At 33.3% G+C, this 22,385-nt stretch overlaps 1 protein-coding gene across 15 annotated transcripts in view; it reads right to left on the bottom strand.

Annotated features, from left to right (window-relative positions):
• The window catches only part of LOC117214797 (potassium channel subfamily T member 2), a 193,810-nt gene that overhangs the window by 29,790 nt on the left and 141,635 nt on the right, over positions 1-22,385 (bottom strand). For all 15 annotated transcript variants that reach the window (XM_033461134.1, XM_033461129.1, XM_033461124.1 and 12 more), the window contains 3 exons: positions 14,321-14,400; positions 11,779-11,878; positions 10,462-10,660 (listed from right to left, as the gene is read on the bottom strand). In XM_033461134.1, coding sequence (XP_033317025.1) covers positions 10,462-10,660; positions 11,779-11,878; positions 14,321-14,400 — 379 coding nt within the window. The remainder of the gene's footprint in view (positions 1-10,461; positions 10,661-11,778; positions 11,879-14,320; positions 14,401-22,385) is intronic.

Here is a 22,385-nt window from a genome sequence, read left to right as displayed (position 1 = left end):
AATACAAGGTGCGGTGGAACGTTCCATGAACAACATCGAACAGCCGTTCTGCATTTTCTGTCCAGTATCCTTCTATAGTAATTATAATATACGTGCGTACGCGGGCCTTGTCAATGTTTCCCAGAATGTTACTTTAAATCAACAGGTGCCTAGTTAATTACCGAAAACCAATTTAATTCTGTCTCCGGATCTATAAACTGCCGGGCAAACTCGCATAAGTAAATATTAATTAAACCATCCTACAAATACAATAATCGCATGGTTTCGTTTAGCAAAATTATCCGAAATGCAGTATCGACGGATTTATACTTCGAAATACTTCGCGATCAGGTACATTAGGTTTATGTATCGGTGAATTGTTGATCAAAATCGAGTCGAAAGCTTAAAATAAGATGTAAAAAATATAGAAAATATATAAAGATATAAAACAATTAGTGAAAATTTTTCAGTGATTAAATTAAAAGAATTATCGATATGTATTTCATTCGACTATTACTTTATTTAAAAGTTACGTTTAAGTTATAATATAGTATAGACGCAAAGTTTGTATTATTATTTTTTTTTCCATTCATTTTCGAAAAATTGTATCGAAACTAAATTTGTAAATAGCTGTGTACACATATTTATTATAGGATTAAATTGTTAAAGACAACTACAATTTGATTAAGTATTCAATGAATCTGTCTGAAAGCGTTCTAATACCATGTTTAATTGAAACAAACGACACGTTCATTTCGACGTGGAATCCATAAATCACTGTGGCACATCTCCGCGTACATACATCTTTTAACGTGACCTGTCAACGTATATCTGGTCGTAGGTAGAACACTGATCTGCAAGAGAACATATCCTATACAATTTCAAGCCAAATAGTCATTTGGCTAACAGAGATGAATCAACATTTTAGCTTTCACTGAGTTTGGAAAAGCTTGAAGAAATATTCAAATAATATACATGTCTAGTTTGATGGATAAATTCCAATGACAGCTTAAAGATCTTTTAAAATCCAATAAACGATTAATTTGAATCTAATTTTTGAAACGTTGATAAATTTTGCATTTTAGATAATCATAATCTAATAAAACAATTTATCGAAGCAACTTTATCTTTATATCAATCAAAACTCAATGAATTACTTAACGTACAACTTTATAACTTATAAAATTTCCCAATTAAATTTTTATGCTTAACTTCATTAAAAATATAATAAAATAATTCGATAAAATCTTAATTCCTGTGCTTAGTTAAGAATTACTAAATACAAAATGGTATTTAATAAATGTTGCTCGTTAGTATCTTTTGTGCAACTAAAAGAAAAGATAAAATCCGCACGGTATTATAAAATTTACTGCTGTTTTGCTGTCGTAAAGCTCCAAATTGAAACAATTTAATACAAAATACGATTCGCGTCAGACTTTATGCTCGTTGTAACACGCTAGTTGGAAATTTCCGTGTAAACCAAGGGGAATTTTACTCAAATGTAAGAGTCTAAGCAAATGCAGGGTATCAAACTGTGTATAATTTAACATTCTTATCTTATTGTAGGATGAACATGTGTTTCCACAACTTTGTTGAGTTTATTAAATAGCTAAACATCCTCAGAAACTATTAATAAATGTAAAGAGAACTGGTCGTTGACTATTTCGAGCTTGACTCGTTATATGAATTGTTTCGAATGAAACGAAATATGAATTGTTTAAAGATGTTAATTAGAATTTTTTCATGAAACTTCTTCCTTACGAGCATACAAAAATTATATACTTGTCTGATGAAGAATTTTGGTAAGAATTTTTTCTTCGTATATTATATTTTTTCCTTTTGTAAAGTTCAAAAAAGAAGATGTAAGGAATATATTTGGTTAAAGATTATTTAATAAATAAATCTGACGCGCGAATAAATTTTGTTTCGTTTATTTACATGAATTAAAAATTATACGAAATTTTACCAAGTTCCTTTCCTTTTTTGAATAATCTAATTAACATCTTATCGTGGAATCATAACACACATGCGTTAGTATAGTTTCGCCTAATAAATTTTAGGTAAAATAATATTTTGTAATTTTGAAGCTTTCCTAATATCTTTTTTTTTTGTTATTCACATTTAATACCGTTGAACTCAAAAATATGAAAAATTCCAAAAACAAAAATACGATGTACGAAGAATGTTTCGATACCAAATATTATTATTACGGTTCAAGTATTATTTTTAGTCTCTTTTCCGAAAGTATCGTTACAAAATTTCAGATACGGTCAAAATATGTTTTTCTTTTCTTGACTCATAGCAGCATCTACTTTCTTGGAACAATAGGGATCAAAGAAACAATCAAGAACGATGGGCTGCGCATATCTTTGAGATTCGTGAGGAAGCAGCAATTTTATCGCGACAGAGATCTCTTGATACTCCCTTACGAGCGATATTACGTTTGAAGAAGGTTGAAAACACGATCTTCTCGAGACGTTCGTGCAACAACGGACTCCTTTATGCATTACGGCTTTCTACGTGTTGTAATCTAAAAACTGTTTAATTCGTGGGTTGAAAATCGGAATATGAGGCGATTAATGGTTTCATTGACGTACGTCACTCGTCTGTAATTTGTAATTCGATAATAAGCGACGAATAAAAATTATCATACAGATCGAATTTTTTAATTATTTTATCGAATATAACTTTTAAGTATACAGTTGAAACATATTTTGATCTATTATTGTTAGATAATTACACAATAAGAATAAATAATAAGAAATACATAATAGACTACTTTTTCTTTTCAAAAACAGAAGACAATAATAATTATATAAGTAGGAATAGCAATTCTGATTCTTTATAATAATTATTCAGAATAAAGATTCTACACAAACGTTTCACGAACAGAAATTGATATAATAAATATTTGCAATGTTTTTTTCACAAAATATGGGATTGGAGGAAAGGTTAATGATTTAGTCGAAAGTGATTCAGTGGGCTGTATTTTTTCTAGATATCTATAGTTCTATTTGCATCTCATCTATTGGTAAAAGTACTAGTAAAGTGTAATACAAATTTTAGGTGTAGATATAAATAAAGAAAATCTAAATGTAGGTGGAGAAAAAAATTCGATTGCATCTCATCTATAAGAAAACTGATAAATGAAAATGAAAATTTTAAATGTAGGAACAGATAAAAAAAATCTGAATGTAGGTATAAATAAAAGGCCAAGAGATAGTAAAATATTAAAGTTTGGAAGATATAAATAAACATTAATTTCCGTTCGCAATCAACGACCTTCGGATAAAATTGGAACGAAATAGCTAAGTCTGGAGTGTCTACGAACTAAATCAGCAGCTTTCTCGAAAGCTCATCAAAGCTTTAAAAATCTAGCAGCGGTGCTCCCACACGATAACTGGATCAACCTTTCCTGCAGGATTTCGCAATTATTAATATCCCCGGAGATTTACGAACAGCAGGCGAATGCAATTTTCATGGTAGAAAAACGTCTATCGCGCGACGAAAGGAGTATCTTCCTGAAGGCTGCTGCCCTAAACCATAAACATCCTATTAAACGTTGCTGCGGAGATGTAACACTCTTTCGAGAAGAGTGTGTCAAGGGATCTGAGATGAAAATCGTGTCAAAAATATTTTTCAAAGATCGTTCGCGTACAGTCGTCGAAGTTTTAACAAAGTAAAATTTATTGTAAACAATGGATAGATTTTTTAACGGGGATTCTGATTTCGTTTCTAATTTGGTCTTTTCTGGAGTTCAAACACCGTTCTTTAAACAATTGTAGCTAAGTGTGTGAACGGAAAGAAATTGGGGAATATTAGGAATATGGGGCAGTTTTTGTTAATTGGTAATTTTATAAAAATACCCGTTGACCTTAATTTTGTTTTTTTTCTATTTAACAATGAATAAGTATATCTAAAACAATGAACAATGTGTGAACAAATTGGGTTTATAATTTAAAATAAGTTGCATTTACGTTTTGTTACTCATATTTTTGGATATTTAGAGAGTAATTTTATAAAACAATCTTTTAATTTCTATTTGTATCGGTTCTCAAACGTTCTATTAAATTTTTATATAAGGCAATTTCTATTTATTTGTCAATTAAACTAGATATTAATTTATACGAAATTTTTGGAATTTTTCTAAGTACGAAGAGAATTACTAAATATAAACATTTAAGTTCGTGTTTTACATCATATTCTTAGCATTAAAGGGCAAATTTATTCGAACATCTATTTTCTTATATCCACCTTTTAAATTACTTTTATCCAACTGATGATCTAAGACTCCTAGTGACTAAATGAAGAAGATACGAACACGTATCGTCTCACAAAACAGTAAGCCACTCAACCATCATTAGCCTTAGTGAAACTCTCCTCGATGAGACGGGCCAAATACACAACTACCAATGTGTTCGCGAACGAATATACATGAACAAAATACAGCGTTTGCGTATATGTTCTGGAGTATTCGCGTGTGTCGAATAATATCCGAGCATTCGCTGTCACTTGGAGTATCGAGATCTTGCGCGCGCCCTCCTTCGCAATTCCGAGGTAGAATCGAAAGCCGTGGAACTGTGTGGTTCTCGGTAATCCTATTTTCTGACGGACTGTTTCGGTTAACTCGACAATCCGTCATACGAGAGATCACTCGTCGATTTCGAGCATGTCGACACTGTTTGGGAACTTTTCAAGCAGATTGTCCTCGAGCGAGGTGTAACGATCGCACGAAAGTGGTTTGTTGAAAGGTACAATCTTGTGTGTGTGTACTGCTCGTTTCTTTTTACAGAGACAGATACAAAGTTCGAATCTATGCAAATGCATTGTGTCGGAGGACACGAAAGGATACGAATAGAGTATAAGGAAAAAGCATTTCCTTAGAATATTTCATGAGACAGGAGATTGCATATTAGGTTTTCAAATATTTACCTTATAATTATTTAAAATTGATGAAATAATTGTTACGTAAGTTAAGGAATTCAATTTGTCTTCTGGTCAATTTGGTTTAGGGTCTTGAAACTACATTTGAATTATTGAAAATAATTTCTAGTTGGATATATTTATGCGTCAAACTTAACTTGGTAATTATTAACCGAAATAAAGATTTTGAAACCACTTGATCTTTATATCGTTCCAGATCACACAAACTATATCTTTAGGTCCTATATTACAGAAAAGAAGAAAGAAAAACTTTTCATAATGCAATTATTTGAATTTACGAGCAAGCATTCCCTATTCATACGCTCACCACATTAAATATAATCGTAGAATAGAAATATAATATCGACGCGACGCTCGTTTAACTGTTCAAACTACGATAACTCCGCGATTTAAAATCGCCGCGTCAGTCCATAAAACGGACAATATTAAAAAGAAACTGCGGCTAATAGGGATGACAAGTAGTATCGGCGAAACGCTCCCATAGAGGGTGGAACATACGTAAGAGAATAAATCGAAAACTGTGACAATAATATCCGGTGGTAACAATAACTGCGATAACAATAATAATAATAACGTAACAACACCGACTATGCCTTTAATGACGTCGATAAATTATGAAAATGATGGAAGACAGCAATATAGAGAAGAAACAAGAGAAAAATGGGTAGAAAAAGAACAATCTACGTAAACTACTAAAAAAAAAAGATTGTTTCCTCATTCTCGTAATCGACGATTTTCTGTATGGTATCAGAGTTTCATAGAACTCTATAGGAATGTGTTTTGGAATTTTACAACCGGAATGCGTATAGGTACGAGCAGCAGCTCGATCATCACGTTTTACATGATATCAACGTAGCGTTATCGAGTTTGTCGGTTGTTAGAACGTGACGAATCGGGTCGCTGGAATGTTCGATTAGCGAATAGCGTGCTACCACCGATCGGCGACCGCAACACATCGTTAGAGATGTTATCGAGGATCCTGCACGTGCAAAGGCAACCGGCTTGTTACAATCCAACACCAGCGGTGAACGATAATTTCACGGGCCACGATGGCAGTAACTGCGTTTTAGGAGTTTCTTTGTAATTTCTATGACTTTCGTAATCGACTTGTTTCCGCTTTATGTCTTCACACGGCAAGCTTGTGAAGTTTACGAATGAATTTTTATACAATTTATGATGTGTTGGATTATCCAAAAAATTAGTAACGATTTCATGATTAATGTGTTTCGTCTGATATTAGGGTAAGTTGGGATTATTTGTTGAATTTCACATAAGGTAAACAAAAACATCGATGTCAATTATCGAAGAATTGGAATTAAATAAATTGTAAAATTGATCAACGAGAAAGAAGTTTACGAATGAATTTTGATAGAATTTATAATGTGTTGGATTATCCAAAAAATTAGTAACGATTTCATGATTAATGTGTTTCGTCTGATATTAGAGTAAGTTGGGATTATTTGTTGAATTTCACACAAGGTAAACAAAAACATCGATGTCAATTATCGAAGAATTGGAATTAAATAAATTGTAAAATCGATCAACGAGAAAGAAATTCGGGATTGGGCCTCGTATATCAACGAAGGGTAGATGAAGAATGTCGAATACTAAGTGTGATGTACGATTCCATCCTATTCGTTATTTTGGGTATAACGTAGATCCACTATCATTTAAAGTAGAACTGCATCTATTGGAAGAAGATGTTAATTATTGTTTGATTAAACAAATTACTGCCGATTGAATTTATTTGTCTGAAAGTAAACTACTATTATACGTCATAATATTCCTTGAGTATCATCAAAGGCATATGTATATGAATTCCATAATTCATACTTGGTATCATTTTCATTAAAAAAGCCTTTGATCTCTAAGAGAATCTCATGAAAAGTTTCACTATTTTCATTTCTGTGACACATTAGTAGCTGAGTGGGTCAACCAAGAACGTTTTTCCATGCAAGTAATTCTAGAAATTGGTTATGATTATTACTCCACGACATTTAAACAAGCAGAAATACACGATACAACAGTTTAGTGGACACTGCTGGACACTATGTTTGACCGGTAATCATGACTTTGGCAGAAACTTTTATATTAAATTTGCAATTTAGAGTAGAACAGACGTACTTACATAAAAGTAAATGGTATCGCAGAATCGGTTGAAAGTTGAGAAAAGGCGATAAAAAAAGAAATTAAATAGTATAACAAAGTTCAAACTCTTATTGCTGTAATCTTTCTTTTGACGTAACGATCCATGCAACCTAGATATACAAAATGGAATTTTCTCCCTTTATTACTAAAATTATACTTTGTGCTTCTTGGTGCTTTGCATATGCAGTTAAAAAAGAAATGTTTTTATTTTACGTTTTTGACTAATAACATGGCTCTGAACTTTTAACTTACTATCATACAGCTAATATTCTTTGTATATAATTTATATCTCTCTATACTTTAGACACTTACTGTATGTGCTCTTGTCTATATTATCCATCTTTTTGAACAAATAGGCATCGGTATAAATAAGATTGCATTTCTCAAGCAATTTCGCGAAAAAAATCCTGGAAGAAACGAGAATTCCCCTCCTTCGTTAGGAAAGAAAGAATTAATTTTGTAAATGTATCGTGACAGTAATAAAGTAGATCATAACGAAACAAGTTTTCTGCCTTTAATCGTACAGGAAGTACATTAAACTGACACTAATTGCGTGACACATTATATATATTTCTTATTTCTTCGAGTCCTAAAGCAAACCTTCAAACTTTTGAACCTAATTTAAACCTAACCCAAATCTTACTAGCCTTAGCTTGCCTAACTCTAAATATTTTTCTACAACTGCCTATGTATTAAACAATGTCCTTTTGGAAAATAAATATCTTATATAACTTATAAATAGTGTTATACCATAAATTTGAAAGGCAAAGTATGTTATATGTCTAATTCAGATCACATCGGACCGCGAAAAATCCACGAAACGGTCGGCATGGAATAAAAATATTCGACTTCTTAAACATCTTTTTCCGACAAAAGCGCTCGCAGCCAGAAATGAAATTGGAATTTAGGTATAACTACTCAAGTCGAACTTTCATGCGTTCGTAAGTCTTCTACAGATTTCCCGGCTTACTTTTGAAGCGAAATAAGGAAAAACTTTTGAATAGAAGCCGACGTGTTTTGTGACTACCGTCAAGTCGAGCCGAAGTTTGCAAAATTTTGTACTGCACCAGTAAAATTGCATTGGTTTTATATTTCTCGAGGATCGTGCCTAAACTTTCAGTGTGCAAGATGTTTATAACTCGATCGAGTTTGACAGGGCTAGAAACCAGAACAATCGTTTTCACACTAATATTTATCCATTTATAATATGATAGCTCGTCGTCGATTTGTCGAGTTGAGAAATAATCAGGACGAAATTGCAGAACGACGAGAAAGCTGAGCGAGAAGCAGGGAGGCGTTAAAAATTTCGTGCTAGTTGCAATAGAAAAACTCGAATACATAAAAGAACAAAAATCACATGAATTTTTTATTACAAATATATTTATCACGAGTATAATCTAAATAACATGTACAGTCAGTCAAAAAAATCTATGTGTATTCATTGAATTGTATGTATCCGATTCATCGACAGAAACGGAGAATCAATTTTTTACACTAAAAAATTACACCAGAAATCATGATCATTTCATCAAATTATTTGGCTAAATTAAATCTGTCTTGTACTTGAAATTAAATCTGATGTATCTTGTTTCTAATATGTGTTATTTCTTTTTATTTATTTTTTTTAAACATGAGTCTCCATCCAATTAACGTAAAATTTGATACTAAAAATATTGTCAGAACTGTCTTCGCTATGATACTTCAAATCCAACAGATGTATGTAGACACTGTAAACTTTTGTGACCGACTATACATACATACACATAGGTATACAATAAATCGCAATAACCATTATAGCAAAGTTGAAATTTTAAAAGCGAAACACATAGTCAGTGAGGAAGTGATCCTTACGGGTGGAAAGAAAATTTCGTTGCCTGAACGGAATGTTCTCGAGAGCAACGAAAAGGAGACGCAAGAGGACTTCAGACGGCTCAATTGAATTTTTCTTATTACGCGTAAAATAAAAGCGAGCTTCTTAGGAATGTTCCGTCAGAATACGTATAAAGAATCAAATATTTCGCGCTTGCCGCAAAATCTCTCCTTCCTAGGAAGCGTTTTTAGTCACCGAACAAAGAGAGAGCTCTTTGTGAATTTTCCTGGCTCGCTGCAGTAAAAAAAAAAAAAAAATTATAATCCGTAGCAAAGTAGGAAAAAGCTACCCTCTATGAAGCCAGTAAATTGGTTGGAAAAGCTTCTAGCTAGTCAGCCAACTGGCATCTCTAACTTTCTGACTTTCGGTTACATACACCGCGCTATTCAATGCCAGTCAACGCGAACCTTCGACTTCCGTTTTATTTAGTCTAATTCGTTCAGCCAACAGCGGAACGGTTGGCGATTAGACGAGCGTACACCGACTACCATGCATAAGCAGACAATGAAAAGAGAGAAACACATAGAGAGGAAAACGACCAAGAGAGATATACGAAAGCCAGACGTGTAAAATAACTCGCTGCTTTATTATCGCACAGAAAAAGTCGGAAGGAAAATGAAATTCATCGACGGATGTCCTGCAGACAAACGTAATTCTGCAGATAGCATCTGGTCAATTAGGTTCTAAATGGTACTTTGTCGAATGAAATCTGTTAATGTATTTATTCGAGTTTCTTCTGTGAAAATTTGTTATTAGAGTTTAATATATGAAAAATTGTGCTAAGTGTTTGGTCGTGTTAATGTAGGTACCATGTTTTGAAATATTTGCAATTCGATTTAAAAGTCTACTTTCATATTATATATATTTTAGGTAATGTAATAATTGTTCTTGCCAACTCTTAGAAAGATATAGTATCAGGATTATTTGATGAAAATGAGTGATTCCATTTAAAGTATGGAAGATACTGTAATTTTTATCGGTAATTTTCTAATCTGAGTATCCAACTATATTTCAAATATATTTAGTAAAAAGCACACAAACGTCGAAGATGGTCCTACTGAAATCGAGGCTCATTAATATAACGTACAATTAATTTGATGTACTTTAAATATTTGTATCATCTCTGTGAAATAAATACTTATACTAAATATTTTGTAATTTCTATATAGAGTTTTAGATTTGTTTCAATTTGTTTATCAATATAATCACGACAGTCGGGTGTCTTTACAGTACTAATAACATTTTTTAATCTTCTGTATAACACATGATATATTCATAAGGGATGTCCACGAATGTTCTAATACTTTTGTGAGCCACTGTATGTTACATTAGCTATTTTCTTTAAAATATCGAATGACGTTAAAATAAAGTACTAAAATAAGAAAGGTACTATCTAATTTAAAATTCGTACGTCTCTGTGCGACAATGGAGAAACGAGATATTTCAGACGAGAGGCCGCATGTCCCATAATCGAGTATTATGCGTGAAATCAAATTTCCCGGGAATGAAAGGATGCGTACCTTGTAACCCAGATAGGCGAGCAGCAATGCTTCCGTAAGTGATACTATTGCCAGGATCACCTGGACGACCCACAATTCCAATGGCCTTCTCACCCATAAAATCGCGTCCCAGTTGATGGTCGGGTGCTCTTGAAATTCCTCCTCGGTAAGATTCTGGGATGCGAGGAATTCGGTTTTGTTGCCGGGCGTGCAACCGTAACTGAAAGAAAAAAGAAGGGAATTTGCCTTTTTTCCGGGTTCTAAAAGCACTACTGATGAAGAGAAACTCGGGCACAAAGCAAATTTTTTAAAAGCGTACGCGCTATAATTTCACGGAAATTTTCGAAAGTAGGTAGTCGACTATGACGACAGGGCAACTGCTTAATTCACTCTGCAATGGTATCTGACTAATTGTACTATGGAGTTTGAGAATTTGAAGATTAAATGCGACGAAATAATCCGATTATATATCGAATAGATTAAAAAATAGAGGCAATGTTATAACAATGTTAGTAATCTTTTATTTGTTGTAAAGAGAGAACTCAAGAAACAAAGATCACGAAAGAAGTTAGGAATGCAACGTTGGAAGGAAGAGTGGAGAGATATTGTACGCCGAAGGACCTACGATAAGTAATTTCGTACAGGAAGTAATTTCGGTAACACGACAGATAGAAGATAACGTGGAAGTAAATTGAAGATCCATAAGAAGGTAAGAGGGCTAAAAATACTTAAACAATATCGCGAATGTCAGATACTTGTAGTAGCAAAATGGTATATCAACCCGCGAAGTCTAATCTCGCTTTCATCTTCGGCTATGATAGCTCGTTCTCCGAAATATCATAATTTCGAATCGCGACTCGAAATGGTTTCCTTCGTCTTCGAGCAGAAATTCTTTCTCATCGTCGCATTGCAGTGAAACATTACCAAGTTAAAACAAAATGAGATAATAGAGAAAATCTTTTCTTTGTTTATGGTTCTGTAGAATTATTTTGATTAAAATATTTTTTACTTGATTGTAGATATATTTGGTAGGAATTTTTTTTCAAGAAAAAGAAAAGAATGTACAATTTTGATATCTTTGCAAGAGATAATTAAGATAGAATTAAAATTGATTATATTAAAAATATAGAATTCGTCGTATAAAAATAATTAATTTCTTCAACAAGCAAAAGGATAATTGTCTTAAGAAAAACTGTAGCATAAACTTGAAACGAGAAATCGACATATACTCATAACGATCTTTTTTATATTGTTCCAATTTTAAGAAAGATTTTAACGATTGAAAATGCCTGACAGACATTAACACAGAGTTAATTAAAATAACAACATCGAGCTCACCATGCTGCGTAAGTTGGATCGTTGTCGGTGATCACTCTGAATATGTATAAGAAGCATGTTAGTAGCTTGAAGAACAAGTTAGCCAATCGTATCCTCAAACCTGAAACACGAATAATCATTATTAATTGTAAATAAATACAACTGGAAGTAATAATAAAGTGCGATTTGACTTTATAAAAAGTCCCATTTAATATCTTTCTTCTGTAAAATTGTTCTAATTCCATAGTGGTGAAACATTTATTTTAACTTTTAAACGTGCAATTTAGTCGAATCCTTTTATCACGACACGTCAACACGCGATAGGGTAAAGGTACGAGAAAATCGGTAGAATGAATTTGTCACGGATAAAGAATGCCCAGGTGGAAAGGTATCGATATTCACGATCTACAAAGAACAGTTTTTAATCGTCCCCTCGTAGCGTTGTGGAACATGGCAGGGCATCGATCTTTCGTTAGGCATACGGATAGATGCAAACAATCGATACCAAGAGAGATCGAGCAACGATATCGGTGCGACATCCGCTATCTGCTAGTGCCAGCAGCTTCAAAAGATTATGTCTCGCTGCCAGACATCTACATGGTTGTCGGTGTCACGATGGCATGCCATTCCCGAAATTACGTTTCTGGCATGCAACGAGCAACATGTCTCCAAAAAGAATTTCCAGCACCCTGAACTCTTTCACGATCAAAAGCTTGCCGATCTTTTCGAGCGCGTTGATGCAGACAGAATGACCTTTTGCCATCATTCGTCGAGTGTTTATTTTGTCGCAGACATAATATAATGTATAGTGAGTCATAGAATTATTTGTACAGGCGAAAGCTCAACAAGAATTTAGGAATAATAAAATAAAAAACTTTTCGATCATTTTTATTTAGAAATATAAGATAAGATTCTGTGATAATAAAATCGTAAAAGATATTCAAAAAAAGTTTCAATTTGCATGTACGAAGGAACTCATCACAGTTATAACGTAAAAAGAATGCTTGTTTTACTGGGGGAAAGACGTATTACATTTCATATCATTTGTTAGATTCTCAATTGTACAAATAATCTTGCAACACACTGCAGATCTGACGTCTTATGAGAATTCGTATCACACGAACTGAAATATTACCATTGAAGAAAAAGGATTAAAGATTTTGTTTTATTTCTTACAATTAGCTTAATCATTGTAGTTAGATCCACGAAAAAAGATATGTCATGTGATGTAGTTCGTTATTAATGGTTGCTTGCAGACAGGGAATTAATCACCCAGTAATGAAAATTTGTGTTTTTATGCTTTCTGTTACATCTTAATAACGTTAATGGCATGGTAATTTCAAGGAAATAATCGTATAAGCGGAATTGTCGAAGGAGAAAAAATGTCTACTTGATTACGTATTTGAAGTTAAGTAAATAGTAAACAGTAGTAGTAGTATGTAACAGTTTAAATGTAATACACTAACAAATTGCTTGACGTTGATATTGTTATTAATGAAGATATTTTCATAAACCAATTTGATGTTCACGGAGAACGAGTTAAAAAGAGTAGGCTCAAAATATGGTATCTTGAACCAATATGTGAATGGATTATATATATGTATTATCTTTTCTCTGAGAACTGGGAACAAACAAATCAAATATTCATACCTGCTCCGGAAAATTTTTTGAGATTTATCACGTTGAAATTCAATAAAATTATACTTCTATTCAAATTTTCGAAATTTCGATGTCTAAAAAGCAAATTTTTGTTAATTGACACGTAACAATTGTAATAATTAATTTGATCACATTCTGCCCAATGAATGAAGAGACTAGCATATTTCTATTAATGAAATATTCCACAAAAATATTTCATACTACGAGCAATGGAAGAAAAGACAAGCTAAAGCTAAACTATTTTTAGACTATTCTGATAAAAGCACGTTCGCGATCGATCAGTTTTAGATGCTCCGCATTGTGTTACAAGTAAAGTGAAAAACGTAACACGATTTACGAGATGACATTGGCGCAATAGGTATATTCGTATGTACCGCTATAACATGAAACTCTGGCGTTAGACCGAAAGGTCTATTTAAAACTGCGACAATGAACTCTGCCTGCGAATGACGGTATAAGCTATTACATGGCATTTCATACGAAACGTATCAATGCATCTGAATAGAGGACACGAATTTACAAATAGGCTAAATCAATATAAAATATATTTCATCTATTTCATCCAATGGTCTATTTATGCGTTTAACTATTTTGATTTCTACTTGTGCAATTGCATGAAAATATCGGTGAGATGTTTGATAAATTTTTCGATTCAAATGTTTTAATCCTTTACATTTTGAGGATTCTTTATCATTCTTTTCCGATTCTGTTACAGCCAATTAATGATACTACTATCTTTTTGCGATTAAACTTTTTGGAATCAAACTTTACGTTTCGAAAAGAACAAGGTTAGAAATATTTCTGAAATATCTACGAATTTATAATTTATTCATATACGTAGTTTAAAGGATCAATTTATCGGTCATTGACTTTAATATATAAAAACTATACTCGGTATACTTACTCGAACGTTGATTTTTGATGAAGTACAGCTGAAGTCGTTCCTTGAACGTGTTTTCATTCACGTAATATTCAACACGAACTCTGTAAAGAAGAAGAAATTAAAATTACCACTTGATGTTTCATAGGTTAAGTAATTCTAATTATTGAAAACAAATCCAATATTATGTACAGTATCGAGATTAACAAATTTTCAATTTTATCCGTTTGATGTCACAAGTTCGCAATTGTTAATGCCATTTTTATTTAATATCATCTTCTCACATCTCAAAACTTGATACCTTAACGCCTTAAAGGCAGGACAATAATGAATCTCTTGACCTAGGTCAATCTATAGCAAAGAGGTTATCGAATAGTATTTTTTCGTAAGTAAAAAAGTATTAGCTGTACCAAATTATAGCAAGATGCCTTCGACTCCTAATATCCTCATAAATCGTATAACGCTAAACAATTCCTCTGGGAGTGGTAAACTTTTCCAATCCAACTTATTCAGCTAATCACGAGTCGAAATATCGTTGAATGCAGCGTGGAACAATCGCAGTTCGGTGGATTTCTATGAAACGCATTCGCGTCGAAAGTTCTCACGAGGCAGCGTGCTGGTTGTTCTCATTATTAAGCAACAGCACTCCTATTATCGTTTGTTAAATCAAAATCAGTCTACCAGACAAATGGTTCGCATTACTATTGCAACAGCGACCGTCTAATAGCCTAATCATTTCCACCGAGAGACGTAACTCCGATTGGTAGTTATTTTTCAGTCAGTTGAACGATGCGCCGCGATTTTACAACGTCGCGTGTCATCACTGGATCAACATCGACGACAACGACCATTCGCACGAAACAGGCTCTTGAATCGATCGTCGATCAAGGGATGTTCACGCGGAAACCTTTGTGCCTTGGAGAGTCATGCTGCAAGAGCGTGGTTGTACTTTCGAGTGTAATCAAGCGAACGATGGCGTGAAAAGAATTCCATGTTATAGTCGGGGCAGGGTTACGGCTTTTTGCCGCTTTTCGAGAGCTCTTCATTTGAAAAAAAAACAGGAAGTTTAGGTTTTCAGGAAGTTTAATACTCTGAGAGTCCTTTGCAACGTTTGTTTGCCTGAGGTGAATATGCGATTCTTGTAATTATCGTTGGAATATGTTTTGTGATATCTCCAGTTTAGATATTCTTCTCATTTCAGTTGTGTTATTTGAATTATTAATTTTTAACGAGATTATGGTTTCTTAGAGATTATCTTATGGATCTCTTAGAGATAAACGCCACGAAGAAAAAGGAATATATAGTATAACAATCACCAATGCCCATAATGTATTTAAGCTCTTACTGAAAACACTTTTGAGATTTTTACTAGATTAGAGTTAAATTCCTTTGTCTTAAGTAATTTTGGAGTAACGCGCGTGATAATGAATAATTTGTAACAATGTGTAATGAAAAAACAAAATATGACGTGATATGGGTAAAATTATAATTTTATGTAATCATAATATTTAATTACCATTGTAACAACAGCCGTGTGAATGTCTCTATGTAATTTAAATACACATTTGTTTCATCTAATAAGTATCATAAGTCTATCATAAATTTATACATTTTTACATCTTTAAATTTCTCATAAATCCATAAACATCAATAGTGTACAACAAATGTAGGAATTGTAATTATTTTGCAATCGAAATCCCAACGCTGATTGATTTGACAGAACAATTTTCGCCATATAGCTTAAGCTGTAATGGTTATCGTATGTTTCACTCGCTTACAAACCTATAACTGACATTTTGGAGGGTCTCGGAGGAGGTTCCATTTCCTTGAAAGCGTCCTCGAGGATTTGTCAACTAGCACGACGTTGTCGAGGACATATTTATTATAGCATCGTTGAAGCTTCGCGAAATTAAAACTCTCGATGATATCAATTTTCATATCAATTTACAATTTTTCGTATCATACACTTTTTAATATCTCATATATTCAATTATTTAAAATACAAAAGTATCGTGAAAGTTGACCATCCAGATGGAACTATCTCCTACACCAGATTCAGCTTTGATATATGTTTCAGTCGATTCAATTTCGTTCAATCTCGAAGCGATCCACAGATTTCAGCTATACGCACGGTGTCAAAATTTGAATAATTCATTAGACACCTACGTCAAAATAGCTTCACTCTCGGCCAAACTCATCATTTACAGCATTATGCAAATTGTACCAGTTACAGGTTTAATCTCGTACATTCAGCACTTCATTTCGATGCATTTAAACATCTACCTTGTCAACTTTTGTATTCTCGATATTTCGCTTATTTCAATGTCAGAATCTTTCTACTTTTTTTTTTTTTAATCGTTTTACGAGACCATCAGAAAGATAGGCGAACTCATCGACTCCACCTTCTATAAATTTTTCAGCTTCATTAGCCGAGTAGGTGATTAGTGTCTAACTTCTAGAAATAAACAACTCAGTTACTTCCATTTCATAAGTTTATTCGTTGCAGGCGATATAAATCGCAAGCTTTCAGGTAAGTTTTAAGAAATATTTGTAACTAACATTTTTCTGCTTTTCAATTTATGGAGTTAATCAATATCGCTACTGAACCCATATATTACGAGCGATAGCGATACGGGCATACTTCGTGTTTCGTTCTAACTTTAACAGGATACCTGGTCCCACTTATGGCAAGATGATTAAGTATTAACAGCAATGAAACGTTTTTTTAAAAGTATTGTAACTTTGAACGTATAAGAACGAATTTATTGATCAAATTGCACCAGGGATCTTCTGCACGATCGAATTAATTTACAAACTCTTTATTTAAGAAATTTACAAACTTATAAGCAGCACAAATACACTAATATCGCTAACTTATCGTGCTAGTGCTATAATGTATATATAATTTAACTTGAAAAAACTGCTTACGTTAGTCTGATTCTCACGTGCAAAATTACAGCAAAAGTTCCTGACAAGATCTATTGGTTGAGGTATGGGTGTGACTAACCATGTGAAATATGCCAGAGAAAACGTGTGTGAGCACGCGCGAAATCGGAAACGGAAAGCTCGCGCGCCGTTGCACGCTTTCGTTCGTGAACGTGCACTACCTTTGTGCCGAAACTTTCAGTTAGATTGCACCGCGTGATGCATCGGGCATCGGATATCCTCAGGCGAACGAATCCGGATTAGTCAGTCATGAGTGATATCATAGCGAATTGAAGGCGGCTTAAAGGCGCGTACTCAAAACACCGTTCGCAAGATGTTCGCAAACTTTTTATGACGATTTTGCGATGTTTTTTTCAAACTCTGCTTATATTAAATTCACGAGAAGTATATTTTATTATATGTCAGCGACGACCTATTTTTAAATACTATCGAGCTCAGTTAGTTTGGTGTTATTTAGTTTTGGAATAGTTTGACAGGTAATTATTAGACTGCGCAAAGCAAAAGAGAGTTATGGACGCTTAAACGATTTGCCTATACACAATATTTCCTACCATTGTATCAAAAGTTCTAACACATATTCTGCATTGTGTAAAAGTCCACCTATTAAATTTTCGTTTTTACGAATGAATATGATATTATTTCGAATCTGTTACACTAGCTCGATTCGTGTTTAATTCAAGAATTATTAGTAATTTGCTCGAAAATATCGATTAATATATTATTTCTATTAGCTTTTGATCGTAAAAATTTCGGTTTCAAAAATGTATATTTCGTGAACACATTCGCGAATAGTAGATATGGAAGAAGATGACAAACAGATAAACTATTCGTGAATATCAATGACTGTGCGTTATAATTTCTTCGTAGCCATAGTGATCAATTTTATCGTTTATTTTTTTAGCCATCCATATACATTTTCTATCGTGCCGTTCGCTTGATTTATCGGTCGGGCAACGACAACTTTTTTTCTTGTTGTTCGCGGCACGGATAAGGAGCTTGACAGAACGATGAAGATAACGTTTGGACGGTGATGGCGTGAAAGTGCGAATAAATCGTTCGTTAGGTATATCGGCTATTTCTTTGTTTTTTGCTTGAATGTGAATAACGAGGATGGTGGCTTGATAAATTTTTGATGGCGATCGATGCCGAGAGGGCTGACCGTTTACGTGGAAGTATATGAGTTATTTGTTTTTGAGGCGAATGTTGTGACTTTATATTATAATGCTTTCGTTTAAAGTGGATATTAGCAGGTATTTTGCTGGCCATACCACTATTCGTATGAACGTCCTGTTCATACTCGAAATGGGAGAATAATTTGTAGAGATTTATCGTTTCCTGTACTGTTCAGGACAAAAGTTTTCTTACATATCTGTTATACATTTTTCAATTAAAATATTATTATAGGCATAATATTATATTATTGACTGGACACGTATCCTAATATGTTTAGGACACGGTTAAAATTGTCGTACAACGTTGTCGAAGCTTAAAATTGATAAAGTGCTTAAGTAGCTCAAATATTATTACTACAATATTATTACAAACAGATAATTAAACGTATCATTGTAACCAGTACGAAAAGAGTTCTTAAATAACAATGAGAGACGAAGGTACTGTGCGAATACTTTTGTCTTCACTGTGTCGATATACATACATATATATGTGTGTATTTTATTCAAATAGATGATGTAAAAATAACAGCGAAAACAGCGATTAAAGCTGTGTCATATTTCTTTCTAAATGCTCTATCCACCTCATAAATTATTTAGTTAGTTAACTCCTAAATAGCGAGAATCTGAAATTAAATGCGTGCATACCTTGGTCCGTCTCACTTTTTAATGATGGGAGAACCAACCACTTTGAATAGGTAAACCGTAAACTAATCATCCAAATGCAGCATTCCAGTAGCTCAAAGTCCATTTGTCGATATTTAATTAAAATGTGGTTAGAGAATTTAGAGCGTTGACATTTCCAGTATAATTGGAGTCGCCGAATTGATTCGCAACCAATAGGACTAATCTGCATGCGCGAGTGATTTCTAAAATTCCGATGCAATCGTCAACGAATCAGTCCCTTTGATCTTAAGCTGAAATATTCAGACTTGCGAACCTCATTTCTCGACCTTTTAGTTCGCAGACGTTTACATTCACTTTTTATTTCGCATTTCCAGTTATATATCGTCCTTGACAATGTTATCCAATGGCGAAAATTGATCAATTAGAATTTATTAAAAAAGTTATATTATCTCCTATTGGTTTTACTTTTAATGAATTAAGATAATAATATTGCATTTTTGAAAGAATTGCCTTAAAAAAAAGATACATATTTTTAATTTGAAATGAAATACTGTACAAGGTGTCTTCCTTAAAAATTGTTACTTCTAAGTGTCAAAAATATCAACGGATATTAATTTGACGAATATGTCTTCAACAAATGAAGTTTTTATATCATATGTGCAATTCATTTTCGAAAATTAGGTACGTGTTGCGATATTTTATATGCAATAACAAGCTGTGCAAATGGAACTTCAAAGAACTTTTCTTAATTCTTTATGTACGAGTATTAAGAAATAAAACTTATACAGTTTCTAAAATGTAGCAGGAGAAATCGGATATTAGCACGTGGCACACACAGTCCTATAGCAATCAAAGGAAAGGGGAAACTTCTTCGTTTTAACGAAATTAATGACTACGCTCCCGTTTCGGTCCTCGCTAAAAGGTCAATTCACAGTAACGAGTTCCAGGAACTTTTTCTTGTAATTTAATGTACTATCTATGTCTTACTGCGTTCAGTAAGATGGGGGTTTTCGTCGCAAATATTTAGCTACCTTCGAATAGATTATTAGACCTTTTAACAATCGTTCAATACGCGTACATAAAAAATATTATTATTACATCACCACAAGTAAACATAAAATATACAAAGCCCGAATTGAAGGTAGAAACGTAGGTACATACTTTTCTAGACATTTTTACTGCTTACTACTGGTAAGTTTATTGTTATGCAACAAAACTAGAAAAGTATGTACCTACGTCTATAACACAAAGTTGCAAAACAGAATAACGAGTTTTTAACCTTCACTTCGGGCTTTATATGTTTTATGTTCACCTGTGATGATGTCATATTATGTCATACGTTTAAAACGTCAGTAATTTTTACTTTTTATCAGACAAAAATCTTCCTAAACAAAAGATATATCGTTGGAAGGAGGCGATAATCATTTCTACCCATCAGCATCAACACCGAAACATTGTCTAATGAGATAACGTTTATAGATGTCTACGTATCGTCTACTTTCCCTTCGGTCAGCTCGACGGCTGACCACGTAATGGATTTTCCACTTCAGGAAGGAAATACTCGTCCAGCTACGGAATTGTACCTCGTTACTTGAACCCGAAACGCCACTCGGAGCAATTTATATAAATTGAGGGGAACATTCTCGTCCCCGGTCCATTCTCTTCGTCTTCCTGCTTCCGATCTCCGTGTTTGTCGCAGCTTGTTTGTCTCTATTCCCTTCAACCAACGCTATACTCGATCCGATCGTCGCGTCGAAAAATTTCGAGACGAGAAGCACGTCTTCTTCGAAATTCAGAAAGAAAGTTCGAGTATTGGCTGGGAGAATGAATTTCTTAAAGTATATTGATGAAATTAACGATGAAATTAACGATGAAATTAACGATGAAATTAACTCTTAAAGTAAATAACCAAATAAATCATGTTTGCGCGTTCATTTCTTTAATATTTTGAGGATCGACGAATCAATAAAGAAAAGTAAAAAAAGATATTGCTTTCGATGGTTACAAATAACGTGATAATAGAGATAACATGAAAAGAAAACTCAACAAACAAACAAGGGATGAAAAATCCCCTGAAGAAATTCAAACACGCTCGAAAGACTAAAATGACTCCTCGATATTCGGAATTAAATTGCTCTAACGACCGTGTTCATTCCCTAAACTGAATTAGAATCAGCTCAAGTTGTTGACTTTAGAGTTCACGTTTGTTTACTGTTTGTTTGCTGTTTTCGTGGCTAGCTCAGTTACATTGTGCTATGTATGAGGCCTTTTTGATCAGGCAAATTCCGTAAGTCTTCCTTATTTTCAAATACTGCGAAATTCATTCGAAATATAAGCAAACCGAAGTAAAATTGTATACGACAGCTACAATAAGAAAGAATTGTTGAAATATTTCATGAAAGATAAAAGTTAATCTGCAAACAAGATTATTCGAACTAATTCGAAGAGATTACAAGAAACTTTATTTCTCCTGCAGATCTTCGTTGCGCCCTTAATTCTTCATTTAACTTCACCAATTAATAAACGAAACCGTTTAAGACTTCCAACTCTGCTAATGAAATTACCACGCGATGTTCGAAACACAATGACGATCCCACTGTTCGCCTGTTCAACACTATTCACATTTATTCGACCACAGAAATTTCTAGAAACTCATTTTCATTAGTCTTTGAATTCTCTGCTGACAGTAATTTCACGGTTTATATGACGTTTATTGCTCATTACCGGGCACGAGGATACTTAGTCTGACTCCACTTTCAAAAAGACACAACAATGAGCTTTTCGTATTACTATGTAACGTAGTATTACGTAGCGGAATTTATCAGCGATATATTACGTTTTGTGGGTTTATAAGTACCATACGATTCAGTTTCTATTAGAACATTAAAATAGATTTTATTACATATAATCGAACTTGACATTCGCTGATTTACTTGGATTCCTTTTTTTTTCAAATAAAATGCTTTTTACAGTATCTTTAATGGTTAAATAATATTTGGAAGAAACGGAATATTTCATTGAAATATAAGGATTAAATATAGAGAATGAATAAGATATTCAGCGCATTGAAAATCAGCTATCGTTTTTGGCTACGAACTTGAATTTCCGCGTATTTATTCAAAATCAAAACCTGTCACTAACAAACGCGTCGTCGAATCATAAACTTTGATGTTAAAGCAAATAAATTTCTGCGTTTCGACAGGTGAATTCGACAAAACAATTAACCGTTTAGTTGGTTTGACTATTGTCACTATAGCAACGCAAACGTATCACTTTGAAAGCTTCAATTAAAAATGTTTTTACTTCAAAAATAAATAAAATACCATACAGTAAAATTCTATAAGACA

This window comes from Bombus bifarius, unplaced genomic scaffold, assembly GCF_011952205.1.
Source record: "Bombus bifarius isolate JDL3187 unplaced genomic scaffold, Bbif_JDL3187 scf7180000009243, whole genome shotgun sequence".
Taxonomy (NCBI): domain Eukaryota; kingdom Metazoa; phylum Arthropoda; class Insecta; order Hymenoptera; family Apidae; genus Bombus; species Bombus bifarius.
Note: the sequence above shows the minus strand (reverse complement) of the source record. Positions and strands in the feature narration are given on the sequence as shown.